The sequence below is a fragment of the Eufriesea mexicana genome, unplaced genomic scaffold (assembly GCF_001483705.2).
Source record: "Eufriesea mexicana isolate 0111107269 unplaced genomic scaffold, ASM148370v2 scaffold325, whole genome shotgun sequence".
In the NCBI taxonomy this organism is placed as follows: domain Eukaryota; kingdom Metazoa; phylum Arthropoda; class Insecta; order Hymenoptera; family Apidae; genus Eufriesea; species Eufriesea mexicana.
This window is the reverse complement of record NW_016908500.1, coordinates 1,360,779-1,377,750: the sequence shown is the minus strand read 5'-3', so window position 1 is coordinate 1,377,750 and position 16,972 is coordinate 1,360,779. Positions and strand designations below refer to the sequence as shown.

At 31.5% G+C, this 16,972-nt stretch overlaps 1 protein-coding gene across 1 annotated transcript in view; it reads right to left on the bottom strand.

The window, feature by feature from the left end:
• Positions 1-1,790: 1,790 nt before the first annotated feature.
• Positions 1,791-16,972, bottom strand: part of LOC108556116 (SLIT-ROBO Rho GTPase-activating protein 1) — a 60,385-nt gene continuing 45,203 nt past the window's right edge. Inside the window, exons 5-12 of the mRNA XM_017912073.1 lie at positions 14,290-14,520; positions 12,411-12,686; positions 9,974-10,569; positions 8,791-9,012; positions 8,597-8,667; positions 8,340-8,520; positions 6,328-6,604; positions 1,791-3,496 (exon numbers count right to left, since the gene is read on the bottom strand). Coding sequence (XP_017767562.1) covers positions 2,474-3,496; positions 6,328-6,604; positions 8,340-8,520; positions 8,597-8,667; positions 8,791-9,012; positions 9,974-10,569; positions 12,411-12,686; positions 14,290-14,520 — 2,877 coding nt within the window. The 3' untranslated portion in view covers positions 1,791-2,473. The remainder of the gene's footprint in view (positions 3,497-6,327; positions 6,605-8,339; positions 8,521-8,596; positions 8,668-8,790; positions 9,013-9,973; positions 10,570-12,410; positions 12,687-14,289; positions 14,521-16,972) is intronic.

The window sequence follows — 16,972 nt, the reverse complement described above, 5'->3', positions numbered from 1 at the left end:
GAATGTTCCAAAGACGAAAACATGACGAAATTTAACCAGGTCTTGAAAGAGACTGTGGGTGATGAGGTTTTTATACAAGACTTGACCTTGACATTATTTATTGAGATGGTGAGGCTGAAAAAAACCAGAGAGGTGAAGAAGCTATTGAATGATCGGACGGAAGCTCACCAGGGGTCTCACAAATACGCGATGGTGCGAATGATATATAATTTGATTGGCAAATTCATTGAAATAACACAAATTCCGATAGGGTAGATGGTAGATGTAAAGAACAAAGATAGAAATATCCTAATGCTACAAGTATATAGGCTTGGGGCACATCTGCTCGAAATGCATGGCATGTGTGACTACATGGATTACAAAAGAAAGGATTGTAAAAAAAAAAATACAGAATAAAACTTTCAAGGCTTAATTTTTGATATCAGTAAAATAAAATCATAAAATATTGTAAATAAATTTAGCGAAAAGCAGAAATGCTTCTTGAATGCCTTTTGATTTAAATTACATTCCTCTATTTAACGGACATTACAAAAGACATAAATTCTTTGAATAGTTTAAATACGTCTCAAAAAGAATAGATAGAGCTTTTTTAAACACTAATAGTAGCTAAATTCTACGAATTTAATTATGGCTACTTACGAATAAAGATTCGTAAGAATTCAGGAAGGAAATTTAGGAAGGGAAATTAATGAGTGAGTAAGGCAGCGCCACGGTCGTTGAAGAAATCGCTAGAAAGGGAGGGAATTATAAATTATATAGTAGACGCATGATTGTACTGACAAGCCTGTTGCGAATAACCTAGTAGTATTAAACATAGGTTTAAAGTACATATTCAAAAGGGGAATGCAGAGTATAATTATCGACTTGATGTTCGTCTATCTGAATTTGATGAGACAGATTTGATATTAGTCAGTACTTGACACAGAGGCACCCAGCGACCATCAGTATATAGAATATGAATTTAACAGCTTTAAGAGGCAACCATTGAGATAAAACCTAGCGCCAATAAAGAAAGGAAATACGATGAAGAAACTAGGCCCTGAAAAGCTGGAAAAACACCTCAGAAAGTTGAATTTATTTAGGATTTGAGATTGGTTAAAAGACCACATTCTGTAGAACTAATTAAAGCCTCGATAGACGTTAATAGTAGGCACTTGTAAACCATCGATGCCAAGGCTAAAATGGCAACAAGACACAAGTTCTTCGTATTGGTAGTCGGGAAAATATTTCGAATCTCTAAAAAGAGGGCTTATCTGTACATAGAAAATTTACTAGAGGTAAAGGCAACGGTGATCATCGAGAAAAGTACAAAGATGTAAAAATATGTTTCACAGGATATATTGGAAAAAAGAAGAGAAAGTGCTGGGTAGACTTGATCAAGGAATTGGATCATGATCCATGGGGTCTGACCTATAAAGAAGTCAGAAATAAATTTAGAATAAGGTAAAATTTACCATTCTAATGGACATGCAGCAGAGATAGGATTCTACAATAATATGTAGACAGTTCCATATTAATCGGTGATACGGATTGCTTAGTATGGTCAAAGCATTTTCCCCTCCTCCCAAGAAAAAAAACTAATATTAATAATAATAGTATTAATAATAGCAATAAAAGTAATAATAGTTAATAATAATAATGATAGTGATGATAATAATAATAATAATAATAATAAAAATAATAATAACTCGGGATTAAGGTCCCGAAATCATCTCACTCATTCTCTTTAAGAAACAAACTCCTGAAAAAGGCTCTTCTTGTTTTGTTTAAAACTCATTCTCACTCGCGTGCATTTTAAAGGAACATCGAACACGTTTGTTGCAAACATCATACTGATAACACGTTGAGAAGAAATATTCCTTGCAATAAATTACAAATCGTCCAACGTACAAAATCATGTTCTCTCTCTCTCTCTCTCTCTCTCTCTCTCTCTCTCTCTCACTCTCTCTCTCTCTCGCTTGCGCACTCTCTCGCTTTTTCTATCATTCTATCGACGAAAAACTACTTAACCTCGAAATTATGTTTTTTTTTACGTTTTTTTTCTTTTTCGATGTATTTTCTCGCTTATACATTTCTCGCATCGTTTTTCAATCGTCGCTCGATGACTAGAAACATCGTTTCGCGGGTCATTTGGTAAAAAAATTATGCGAAAATGGAAAATAGTCGTAGAAAAAATAAACTCGGCCCGAGGACAGCATCAGACCTTTTATATGCAACTAAACTGTTTGTTGGCAATTGAACTTGCGTGTTCCATTCCATATAAGGGAGCGATGCTGTCCGGCTTTCCTTTCTTTTTGGGTACAGTAACTAACACACTTCGTGTCCTTGCGATTTGGGCGGAGTAACTGGTCAATGGAAAGTCAGTGGCAAATCTACGCGTCTGGAAATCTTACTCAAACACGCATGGATCGCTGAAAATAAATATTTCCTCGCTGCTAAAAACTCTTTTTTTCTGTGATACCCTGCGTAGCAATTAATTGGTTTGTTCGGCACTCTGCGCTTGTTTCTCGATTTTCCTCGCGAGCTCGGGACTCATGTGCGGATGTGGGAATGGTAATACCGGTTTTCTAAGAATCGTTGGTTTCACCTTTATTTGTGGTTTGAACGACGATACCTGACTACCGCCAGTTAGATGCATATCTGCGAATTTCGCCACTATCTTGGGCGTCGAGCGTGGTGGAAGCGGTGATCTTAAAGGCATCGAATCCGAAATCTGATTGGAACTAGACGACCGAACAATTTCCTCAGTTTCTTGTTCCGGATCATGCTCAGTCTCTACGCGTTTCAACTTTGATGCATCTGGGTTCGACTTAGTGTTTTTCTTCAAAGTGCATTGATTTTGTTTAGCAAATCGTTCTGCAGCTGTACTCATGTCAGGAGACTCGGGCCCTCCTGTTGGCGACGTAGCTGCTTCCGCTCGAGACGGCTGCGTTGGGGTTTCCTCGTCAGAGCTGCTTAGACTGCTCGATGAGGCAGACTTTTTACTCGCGTCTTGTGCCGATAAAGGTAAGTCCATCACGAGATCCGGAGTATGTTTCTGACGCATTTCACGAAACTCCTGGGAGGTACGAAAACCTTTATGATTGGGGGGTGCAGGTGGATTCAATTGTGTTTGGGACGTCGCTCGTCTCTGCCAAAGCTCTCTATTTGCCGAGAACGTTGGTTGCTCTTGTGGTTCCTCTTCTTGAGAGATGCCAGCCTGAAGAGAGTTCCCTGTCTGCTGCACATTGTCACCCATACTCTGCGATTTCCAGTGCTGTTTTCTACTCGTTCCTCGCTTTGATCCACCGTCCAAGCTCATCAAGGAAATACGTTCTGCTTCTTCACCAATGTCTTCGTTGCGTTGCTGCTGCGATGACTCGCTGAAGTCCGATATCTTCTCGTTCTCCGCGTTATTACTGATAATGATTGGTGTAGTGTCTGCGCGATGATCCGAAATGAAGACGTGTTTCTCTTTTTCAGGTGTCGATACCTTTGACACTCGGGACGTGCATTCCTGAAAACAGTTTGACAATGTGAAATGGTTGTAGATTACAATGTAGATGTTTTAAGAAAGCATTTATGATGAAATGTCTTGTTACGTAGTGAATGGGAAACTAGTGACGTTTTCCAAGTTACCAACCATGTTTGTTGCAATGAAATATAAATTATTTTCTGTGTTGTTATCGCGTATGTAGTGCCCTGGAATTTTGTCACAGATTATTTTTTTCTTCGTATCAGCAAGTGATTATATAGGTTATGTTTAATAATTCATAAAGAACTATGAGAAAGAGCCTACCAATTCTTTAACAAAATGTATTTAATTGTAATAGAACATTTATCAATTAAATGCCAAATATTTATTAACTAACACAGAAAATTTTTCATTCACTAAAATAAGTGAGACATTATAAAAAGGAGGGAGAAAGTAAAATTATAATACAATAAATAATAGTAGAAGGAATATTCTAATTTAGACGACCATTTTTAAGTCGATCTTTGGCAAATAAAAGAATTAATAAACGAACAATAAATTTAATTTAAATGAAAGGTAAATAAAATTTATATTTTCAATTTCAGACTGAAGTTGCTACATTCATTATATTTTGAAATCTCTTAACAGTAATATAGATTGAGTTTATTATTATATAAAATTAAATGATTCAATTTTTGTAATGTATATAAAGAGTAGTCCTCTTTTGAATAAAAATGACTGACATAGAATAATTTTTTTGAAAATAAAATTAATTTATTTCTAGTGCAGGTGATAAATATTTGTTTTATATTTGTATAACAATGTGAGTCAATCATCATTACAAAAATTATGCTGCCAATTTGGAAAATGTTATTTTAAATAAAAGACATTTAATGTTTTCCATATTGTTATAATGCATATAGCTACATATTTTTTAACATTAGAACTACCAATTTGTAGTATATACCTAAATGTAGTATTTATTAATTTACTAAATATGATATTTACTACATAAATAATATTAATTAAAGTAGCACAATAAAGATAAATAGGATTACATATTTATGTTTCTGTCTCAATAAAAGTCATCTATTTTACCAAATCGCAAGGTATTAATTTTGCAAGAGGTAGCTGCATACTTACGATAACTGCAAATAGAAAAGTCTGGAACTGGTCATTTTGTGTGGTTTGGTAGTTCTAATGTTGAACTTCTATAGTTCTGGTAGCTTCATAAATTTTACTGTAATACTTTAGAAATATATTTTCAAAATTTTTAGAATTACCAAATCACAAGGTATTAATTCTGCCAAAAGTAGCTGCATTCTTTCAACTGCAAATACAAAAGTCTAGAATTGGTCATTTTGTGTGATTTGATAGCTCTAATGTTAAACTTTTATAGTTTTGATAATATTCTAAATTTTACTGTAATACTTTAGAAATATATTTTTATTATTTTAAATTTCAAAAACGTGCAAAAGAAAAAAAAATCGACTCTTAGACCTTCTAATTTAAAATATCCCCTAAAAAATTATCTAAAATAATCTGCAGGCTTTAAATGTGTACAAGAATATGAAGATATATATACTTGTATAGTTGATTAAAAGTGAATATTTGCATGCGTTAATATGGGAATAAGGAAATGAATTAACAAGTGCATACGATCATGTTCATACCAAGGTAGAATTAAAAACTGCTCGTAAAACTGACAATGAGTAGGATGAATACAAGCAGGCAAACATGTAAACGTGACAACAGCCTTGCACTGATACCTATCTGTCTACAGATGCCAACGACGAAGTTAATTATTAACTGATCTGGGAGGGTGAGACGCTTGTTTACTCACCTAAAGCCAAAAGAATATCCGCTGGATAAGTAGGCTGCGAGTAGCATTCCATTTTGGTTTCATCTATAGACTGAAATTGTTTTACAGAATGCTAGGATTCACAAACCAACTGAACTGTTAAACAGAGGCACTCCTTCAACGAAACGAAAAACACAAACGACAGAACCACACGACACTTGGCAGCAGTTTTATCGAACAGTTTTTAGTCCGTTTCGCCCACTACCTATGTACGTGAAACTTTTCTTGTCAACTAAAGGCTGACTAAACGTATATCTGGAAAAACCATCCCAACTATTAACATCGAAAGTTGTAATAAGTACAAAAAAGAAAAAAAATAACGCAAGACAACAAAAAGGACACGGGCGACACAAGACAAAGAGACCAAGGCACATGCAGCAACAAACATGTATATTTCTATTTTATTTACAAATATATCATACAAATGATTACAGCTAATTGAGATAGTACTATTTCGAAGTAAATTAAACTTAACATAGCCTTAGGTTCACGTTTCCCGCTCCATGAGTTTACTATTCGGTGAGAATTAAATCTTCGAATCTTAAAAGATCATAGATTATGAACCCAAAAAAAAGAGACGATCGTAAAAGATCGTGCAGCACTTCTCAAACACATATAAAAAGAAAGAAAAAAAGAAAACTATAACGACAGTGGTTCTTGCGTAAACATATTCATTGTTTGAATTGACCTGATAACTTGTAATCTTGTATTGATTTAAATAAACAAGAGATTTTGTAGATTTGGTCCCATGAAACAAAGCGATGCTGCTTTCTATTAGATGTGTATGGTGTACAGGCAACAAGTCTGCGTCTTAAAAACGGCAATGTGCATTCCAATTTTTCGCCGCTACTGCACTTAAGGAAAACAAATTACAGCACAATAGCCATGCACTTGTGCTTAAAAGTTCAAAATCTTCCGAGTGCGTCGCAGAAAATGTACAAGCAGACGAATGTATGAAAAGAAAAAAAAACAATCGAACTAGATATTTATACTAAACGGTAGTTTCCAGTACCTCTCGACTGATGATCGGTTGTGCTGATGAGATGCAAGGGGCATTTGTCACGACTGCTGGGATAACGCCGCTGTTACTGCTACTGTCTGTTGTGATTACATTCGTGGTTGACTGTACGTCGGATGTGGTACTAGAGGACCAAGTAGCTGGATTTCCAGATGGTCCCATCAATGGAGAATTGTTACTCGAAAGAACACTATCGGCAGAGCTAGAAGTCCTCCTTCGCATTGATTCTTCGCTCGACGACTTCAGGAGTTCCTTCTCACGTTCTTCGTCCCTGGACAAAAGATAGAAGTATTCTTATAAAATGAAATTACATGAAGGGTAGCAAAGCATAACTGCATGACAAGCACTCCTGGATCTATTAAGAAGTTTCTCGCGTCTGGAAGAATTAAGCAACGAATTATAATGAATACCAACGTAGTAGATCTATCAGCCTAAATCCTAAAGTAGTTAAGTGTTAGAAAAATTCCTCCGCAATATTGATTGATATAAAAGTTATTAATAATTACAGATTTCTTTGAAGCATCAATTTCTTAATGCATTGCTTTGTTATGGAGATCACCAATGACTAACACTTGACTTGCTAGTGGTGCCGTGATGAATTAAATGAATATTAATATTTGTAAATTTTTGTTGTTAATGTATTATTATGTTAAGTATCAAATGTATCATAGAGTATTTAAGTAATTTCACTTATTTTAGTAGGTTATATTTCATATATGATTATTGGGTTCTATTATGTAAAAACAAATTAGATTACTTCAATGTTATGTATAATTTATGCAAAAGTTAAACCAGCATTGAATGTGTTAAGAAAGTTTTAATTTCTTTGTTATTGTATCAATATTATTATAATCGGATAAATATTCTGCTGTTAATGCAATATTCTACTGCATTATAAATTAGTCGTGCAAAATATTTGTAAATATTCGTAAATATTTAAAGAAATTAGTAAGCATTCATGACCAGTGCTGAATTTACACTTTTGGAGGCCTCAAAAGAGCAAGTCTATTTTAGTTAACAAAATTCATTTATATTCTTTTAAAGTTTATTAAAACTAATAGTCGACTTTTCCATTCAATATTTAAAATTAAGTATTTTATTTTGCAATTATAACTAGAGTTTTAATTATTATTATTATTATTACTAATAAATGTTATTAGTAAGAAATAGAGTTTTAAAACGTGACCTCATAGAAAGTGATGTTTTCTGCCATATACCTACTGTGCCTTATGGTAAATGCGATTCTGTTCCTAACCGACATATCTTAAGCATTTTTACTAAAAACATATTAACAAATGGCACGTTCATAGGCATTTATAATTCCTTCTCTATACAAGGCCTTCAAGAACAATACGCCATTTGGAGTACTGATACTATTTAAAAATATTCACAAACGCTGAGGAAGCTTTATAAGCATTTGGGTTGTGTGCCGTCCGTGATTTTCTCTACTGTCCAAGATGCTCGCAAACTTTTGTAAATCATTTCCATGGTTCATCTATTTCTATGGTAAATCATTTATACATTTCTTCATGATTCATAATTTTTTAAAGTAATTAATTTTGACGTGAAAATAAATGGTATTTCAAAATAATAAAACTATTAACTGCGGAGAAACTTTCTTAGCGCATTGTAATTAATTACAATTTCGTGCTTTTGTGTACTCCATATTTAATTCTTTCCACAAGAAGTAAGGTTTCATTTTGGAGAAATCGTATTTTTGAAAATGCCATAGTAATAGATTTAACATAAAATGACAAATTAAATTACCATCTACATGGAAAGGATTAAAAATGAAAAAAAGTTTCATTCATTAAGAGTAAACTAAACTAAAGTAGCAACTTTAATAGAGAAACCTAAAGAAGCTTTTTCTTTTATTTTAAGAAGCAAGCACATTTGAATTCATCCAAATTGTATTCCCTTTGGAATTGCTAAATTCAGCCACTAGGTTCAATAGAAGGCATTCTCGAAGGAAATAATTCACCACTGCGTGATTAAGTCGCACTTACTTTATCTTGATCATAATATATTTATCGGGAATAAGCCCCTCTCTACCGGCCAAGGCACCTCGCCACCAGTCATTACTGACTTGTGTGTATAGAGTCAAGGTATCTCCCTTTTTGAAGCTTAACTCTCTTTCGGACCTTGCATTGAAATCGAATTGCGCTGTGGCTTCGAGGTTTTCCGATTCTGGGAATACACAAAACGAACGTAGATCGCGCTCTGTTGAATTCGGAACTAAAATTATATATCTGGTCTCACTCACCGTCCTCGGATGGATACACTTCGGAGTCCATGTCTTCTTGGACCTGGTCTGTCGGTGAGTCTCCCACGTCCCTGAATTAAAAATATATTTTTCTATAAAGTTATACATTGATAATTTATGTAAAATTGTAAATTAAATTGTAAAGAAGAAAAATAAATTGGTCTTAACAGTATAAGAAAATATGATATACTTACACGTCATCAGGTTCTCTACTGATGTACTTTTCATATTGAGTACCTCCAATGTCTTCTGGGAATATTTCTTCACAAAATGTAATAATGTTTTTGATGAGTTCATTTACTTGGTTCTGGTATTGTACTTGATCCTTGTCTTCTGGAACAGGTACCAAGGTAGGGCCAAAGCAGATTGCTAGGTTGTATGGGTCCATCATGTTTTCATCCGAAAATTCTGAGAGGCTGTTAATAAAGGAGAAAATGGACTTATTTTAAAACTACAATTATCTCTAAAGTAGCAAATTAAATTATAATGTTTAAAATTTATTTTAAATACATTTTAAATATTACTGGTGTATAGTATATTTTAAATAATACTGGTATATAGTATATACCAATATCAATTATACACAAAATAATTAATCTTATAAGAAAAGAATAATATTATTAAACCATGTAATATGTATACTGAAATATTGTTGCTTTTAAATTTAATAGATATTTAATCGATTAATATATGTAACAAGATATCATGCATTGATTTAATAGGATTTTGTAATAGGTTGCATTTTCTGTTCCATGGAATACTCATTTTATAACTTTTTACATACAGGATGATTCACTTGAATTGAACATCGAAGTTATTTCCTTTAATTTGAGAGTTAGAAAAAAACGACAAAGTGGCATTTAAATGGTTCTAAAGTGCGCATTTGACGGTAATAAAAAGAGTCTTATCAAGTTCCTTAAAAGTACCAAACAATATTCTTGCGAAAGATTCAGAAGGATTTATATGACAGTGATAAAAAATTGTTCTAAAATCATTTTAAATATTATGTTTGTGGTATCGTAATTTTGTTATATAATTAATATCTATTTTTATAATATGACATAGTAATCGTGTTCAAAATGAATTGAATAATTTATAACGCCATGATTTTAAAATTTCATAGAATGTTGTTAAAAAGGAAAACTTATACACACTTAATACAAAAATTATATATAATCATAATATATATAACAATTCTTTTAAAAAGATTTCTTAGTAGTTATTTCTTTGAATTTTCTACATAGATCTTTGCTCATAATCATGTAAATTTTATAAATATATTTATTTCTATATAAAAAATAAGGATTCAAATAACTTTATCTTTTTATTCCAATTTAAAACATCTAATTTGAAACTCAAAATTGATGTTATACTTACTGATTAAGAAAAGCGAACAGGTATCGCATTACTATGACAACTGGTCTTGGAAGACTGGAAATTAGTTCCTTCATCTTGTTAACAAACTCCTGTTTCGATTCTAATTGCGCTAGTTCCATCAGATGTTCAAAGTAAATAATGGGAAACAGTGGTTCTCTCAGTTCTCTCAAATAGAGTTTCAATACACCAGCGACACTATTAATGTCTGACGCATCTGTGACATCAGCCAATGGATCTTCTCCTCTTTCAAACCACTCCCGGAAGTTGTTAATTTCCACCTGAGAACCAGAGACTCGAAAGATACCTTGATGATGAAGACCATATAGATTGATCACTCTAATGCAACTTTTCATAATCAGAGGTATCTCTTGATTCGTGCTTTCCAAATATTCCTCCAACGAACCACCGAATAATTTTGGTTGACCATTCATCTGTAGTCTACCGATTCGTTTTCTCCGAGCTTGCTTCTGTTTCGTTGTTGATATCGATGGATTTGGGCTAGCAGTAGAGCCATCTAAAAGGCTCTGTCGAATGTATTCTTGCTTTGCATCTAACCTAGCTATTCTTGAGGTTCCAAGAAGGTATTCCCTGAATTTCTGCAAAATAAAACAAATATCAATGAAAGATTTCATTATTATGATATATATTTTTTGTTAAAGTAAGCGTGTTTGTAACATATAAGACCTATTTTAACAATTGATGGAAGACACGGGGAAGATGAAGGGAGTTTCCTTTGTAAGTTTTCTTTAACAAAATTGTATATTTTCTATTTATCTGTGATTTAGGGTTGTAATACTTTTTATATTAGCAGCAGTTTATTAAAAATGATTGGAAATAATAATCTTGAATCTGGATACAAATTTGCAATGACACTGTTATAAGATTTCTTACAACTTTTAAACTATCAACATATTTTTGTGTATGTTTATACATAAATTATTTATAGTGTAGTAAATATATTAAATTATATAATAAGATATAAATTCATGTAGTATATTTGGAGTTGATGTATTTATGTTCTCCTCCATTTATTCACGTGGATCCCACACATTATGTAACACTATATCTTAAGTTACTTGGAATATAATGTCAAATGTTCCTGATAAGCATTCGTTTTATCCTTCTCAAGATTATTTAATTTCCTAATTATCTATGTAGCATGCATAGTTTCCTAGAGATATTTTTTATCTAAGTGATAACTAACTAACAAAAACTTTTATGTTCTTAAAAAAAAAAATATTGGACTATTTACTGAATTTCATTAATTTTTCAGGTTGAAACTCTACACATAGAAAAAATTATTAGACAGAGTTTAGAGATTAATAAATGAAATAATAAATAAAGCAGCACTTAGAAAGTATTAATTTTACTTATTATTGACAGAATAAAATTTTATTGTAAGATTACAAATTAAAGGATCAACAATCTTTTTTTTATTATTACAGATTTATATTATGAATTGTTAGCATTGAAGTTAATTTATAAAAATTATTATACAATAAAAGAAAATATAAGTGTCAAGAATAATAAAAAATTTTATGAAATAAAAATTTGATAGTACATATTAGTAAACATTATAACTATTTGAGAATTCAATTATTCAAATAATATTCCAGCATATTTGAATAATACCAGACTATGTAAATTACAATGGATATGTAATATTTCATATTTTGTTGTATAAAGCTTATTTATTAGATTATGAAAATGCTATATCATTTCTTCAATATTTGGACAGATACCAATATAAATCGATATCATATTGAGTTTTTACTTATTTCTATAAGTAAGAACATGCCTAACAAATCAATAATAGAAATAGTTAACAAAATAATTAAATATTTAAGTACTTTTTAGAATAATTCTACACAGTATGAGATGTTATCTCTTCATTCTATTCCTAACTTTAATATATGTTGCAAATTATTACTTTGTTTCTTAACTTTGGACAGTAAGTGTATATGATTTTGATAATTGTTACATTTTGTTTGATATTTATTGTCATTTATGGTACATAGAAAACATCTTTTTCTCTTTCATCTATTTGTTTTATTATTTTACATTCTACAAATTCTATTGCATTTACAGTTTATCTAGAGAAAAAGGCATTATTATTTTTAAATTCTCTTGCTCTTTTATCAATATTTTCTGATACTATTTTATACACTAAAATAATCAAAGTTTAAATTTAACTATACGTATATAGAACTATATATCTAAGACTTATACAAAGTACATTTATATGAACAATACATTTCTTGCTTTTTTCGATAAATACGATAAATTTAAATAATTTCGAAATTTTTTATTTTTGAACAGTCTCTCTATGTATATACATATCCAGTGTAAACTTTGTTTTTGTTTAAATTTAGGTATTATTCTTATGGATAATAGATTACTTACAGTTTAATTAATACTTTTAACTAATCGAGCTTACCGTGAGGTAGAATTCTTCAGTTTCCTGTCTGTCGGCTCTGAGCTTAATCTGCACGGTTTCTGGTGGTCTAGAAGTGGGAACAGCGTTCTCTCCAAAATATCTAGAACAATCATAGTCTTTTGCCGTTAACATTTCCAATAGGCTAGCTTCTGCCGTTTCCAAGGTTTTCCAGACTTCTTCAGATTCTGTTCTCAGGGATGTTAATCTTTGCTGCAGTTGAGTCAATCGTTGTTCCATCTCGGCGTGCAATAATTTTTGTAATTCTGGTTCAGGCGTCTATGAAAATAAGTACATTTTATTATTTTAAATCGTAGATTGTATTAACATTTTGAGTGTTATGAACACATATATGCGTTCGGCAAAATCGTTCACCATGGACTATGACTACATATATGGATATTCACATAACCATTCGATTTAGGCTATGGACGCATATATGTGCTCTAACACAAGTATTCAATTTGGGTTATGAACGCATATATGTGCTCTAACAAAAACATTTAATTTGGACTATGAACGCATATAATATATACGTTCTCACACAACCATACATTCTGGGCTATAAACACATATATGCGATTAATGCTTAACATACACTTAACGTCGCATAACTCAGCGTTCAAAGGATTAATTATTTCACATTTTTACTATTTCTATTTTTTCTATAACATTTTATAATTGGAAAGTTACATATACATTTTTACATATCTACATATTTTTATTTAATTTAATAATATTGTAATTAATTAAGATATTTATTTTTGTTTCTACAATTAAAAAATTATAATTATAACTAAGTAATCCAAAGTTAATATTGTTGAGATTGTGAAGAATAAAAATTTACTTTCCTATAAGATAATTTGTAAAATTTAAAGACTTTTAAATTTGTAAAAATATATCAAAAAGAATGAAGGTTACTCTCCAAATTTGACAGAGAAATAAATGATACAGAGGACATAATTGTAATTGTATGTATTAGGCTGTATACTCTATATTAGGGTTGATGAAATTTTTTACAAAAATGAAATGGAATTTTTGTATTAACTCTGAATGTAATTTAATAAGAAATAGGATTTTTTTTTTAAATTGATAGACAAATAGATAATTGAATGTACAAAATGAATATCTAGTGGAATCTGGAATTAGTAGATAGTCTTTACTGGAATACAAATCTAAGTTCTGCAGAAAATAGTGAAGATTATTTTGTCTGATATATTAAGATCAAAAGGAGAACAAGTGTATTTCTAATTTTGAAATAATTTAGTTTTGTTAATTTTTGATAAATTTAATAAAGTTTAAAAATTTGTTATCTCTTTTCTTCTGATGGTGTAGCCATTTCTAGATGCATTATGAAATAATGCTGATGAGGGTATTCAAACAACAGGAGTACATTTCTCTTTCTAACCAAACCTATGATTTAATATTACAAATATTGATAAGTATAATGTAAACATCTCTATATTGATATTTGCAAATAAATTCACCAATTGAGTTTGACTTTTCACAAATCTAAACTGACACTTACTGCAAAACATTTCTCGTAGTCACAAAACTTGCAAATCTTCTTATAAATCAAGAAAAACCCTTTCTTATTTTCATTCAAGCCCTAACTAATGATAGCTTAAAGAAAATACATTATTTCAAAAAATGATTCAAGTTAAAAAATGTTCTGGTTCATATAACTATCAAAGCAGTGTATTCCATACTATCCATTTTAATTCCAAACGGTGATCTTTATTTTGTTGATACCACTTGATGAAGATATATTAATCTGGAATTATTATTCAATGGTACATCAAGTACATATATTTTTATACCAATGAATGAAATGTTTAAAACATGATTTAGTAGCAGATAAAAATAGGAAAAATTGTCATACTTCGAGTACTTCGTCCCCTCGTTGTCCTTGGAATTCGAACTTCTTAGGTATCATAAAGGCAGCATGATGAGATTCCAAAAACCTCTGTTTGTCCGCCCTTGAGTCTAGAGCACCAACACAGGCTGCCAACTGTTCAGCACCGGATTGCAGTGAACGCTGTCTACCTTCTTCTGCGCTACAATGCATCAGCAACGCTCTGGCGATGCAGTTGTGAAAGCCGAAATCCATACACTGAAAAGGTACCATTAAAAGGGAATTAGTATCTTCATAGTGTTCATATTTGAATCGTACAATACAGCTATGAGCAATCTTAGTAAGATCACTTGCTAAACTTGAGAACTTAGCCCCTTGGTTTTCTAGAGAAGACTCTCAGACGTGAGTCAGAAAAATTCTACAGACTGATAATCAATATTAAATTTAAGATAATGTGAGAATACATGGGATTCTAGAGTAAAACGGTTTTGTACATACAATCCTATGTTTTTCTGGGCGGTTTAACCCTTTCAGGAGGTAAGCGTATCGACAGCCTTAACAATATTTTAGGTACGGTACGCCACTATAGTAGCTTCCGTGGAAAGCATCAATTTGAACGGTACGCCATTGTAGTGGTTTCCGTGGAATCATAATTTTGAAAGGTATTATACCTTTTTGCTTTATTTCTCATTTATTTCGCCTAAATCACATTTCCCGTCGTACTGCAAAACCATTAAAACCAAAAAAACGTTACGAATTTCTGTAGCCTGTAAAAAAAAATGATATAAGGTGAAGATCGTGGTACCAATGTGAAGACGCGCCGGCCCTGGGAGGCAGAGTGGCGGACGTGCGCGCCGTACCTAAAAGATTAAGGCTTTTCACTTAACTTCACTAGCGCCACCACGGTACGTATCTCCAGTAAATGTATCGTAAACATCGTATACATCGTTGCATTATTTTCTAATTTTACTGATACAATCTTGGACTTTTCTTCTTACTGCAATGGTTCATAAATGAAATTTAGTACCACGAAAATTTAATAATTAAAAAAAGAATTCGGAAATTAAGAAGAAAATAGTTATCAGTTTATAGATTCACTAGGACTATTTTTCAAGGAATTTCGAGTATTTAAGTGGTCACGTGTAGCAATACAAATTTAGAAACGAAAGTTTGTTTGATCTCGTAATGGCTTTAGAACTGTTAGGCTCTTCAGAAGAAGGATCTATCTGCTATAATTGTGTTTCGAGATATTCAAATTGAAACTTCTTTTTGGTTGTGAAATCACGATATTGACAAGAAGGCTGTACAGTTGATATGGTACACATTTCATCTTTAACAGAAAACAAGATTATAATACGGAATAGGCTATAAAATTACGATACTCGATTTGTAATAGGAAATGATACATTAATTATGTTATATTATTTGTGAATTATTGTTTTCTTAATTAATAGGGTTTATCATAGTATTTATGCACGATTCTCATTTCAGGCGTGAATGTGCTATTTTTAAAATATTAATTATGCTTTAATAATAACAGGCAGAAAAAACGTGGAGAAAAGAGAGGAAATGTTCAATGGATCTAGCGAATTTCTTCGGAATTTTATTTTTCTATATTATTCTATAATTTCTAATTCTGTTTAGTTACGTCATTTTGTACTAAAAGCTGAATCATTTATTTTTATTTGGAATGTACTAAATTCAGCTGAATTTCTTTTTCCTATTTTATATGGAATCCTTGATTTCAAACTTAAATATTAACAAAGCTATATGGAAAGATTTAGGTTCCTGTTCAACAAAATTTATTTATATAAATATTAAATGTTAAAAAAAAAAGGAAAAAGAGAAATGTTATAATAATTTAATAATCATAATTTGAACTGAAAATAATATAATATAATAAAATAATATATATAGAATAACTTTAATATTTATAATGTAATAACATTACTATTTAAAACATTTGATCAGGCTATAAGGATAAACTATTTTTTTAAGTTAATAAATGGAAAAGTTTTTGAAGCTATCATGATGTGTTCATCTGAAACCTATGTTATTTATTATATGACATGAAAAATAGGAGACTTTTGGTATATTTCTAATATGATACGCAAAAAAAACCCAAAAAGAAATCTTAAGCATGATATAATAATGTCCCAGTAACAGTAGTACTATAAGGAAGGATGTGATTCTACATGAAAAAAACGAATCGAAAACGAAGAATAAAATTTTTTCATTCAAAGCTTCGTTGCCGAGAAAATCGACTTTGAATATTCACCAAATACGGATGCACCTAACTATGGCTTAGGTGGATAAACCATCAATACAGCAGCATCGGTGGTACAGTCGAGGAGGGGGTGATATACTACATGAAAAAAGGAATCGAAAATAAAGAATGAAATTTTTTCATTCGATGCTTCGTACGCTGGTATAATGGTGATGGTCCGCCATCTTAACACTTTACCGACCGCTAGCGTTGCAACGGCATACGTGCTTCCGACCGGCCGCTCAGCCGCAAATTCTCCCTGGCGCCCTCCATATAAAAATGGAGAGCTTACAAAACAAACGCAACTGATACAACTGAGCAACGTACCTCAATACTAAATAACAAATTAATTAATGATTCATATAATGATAATGACTGTTCATCGCCATGACAACCGATTAATAGGCTATATAGGTCGGTAAGTGTCGGTAACAAAAAGCCGAT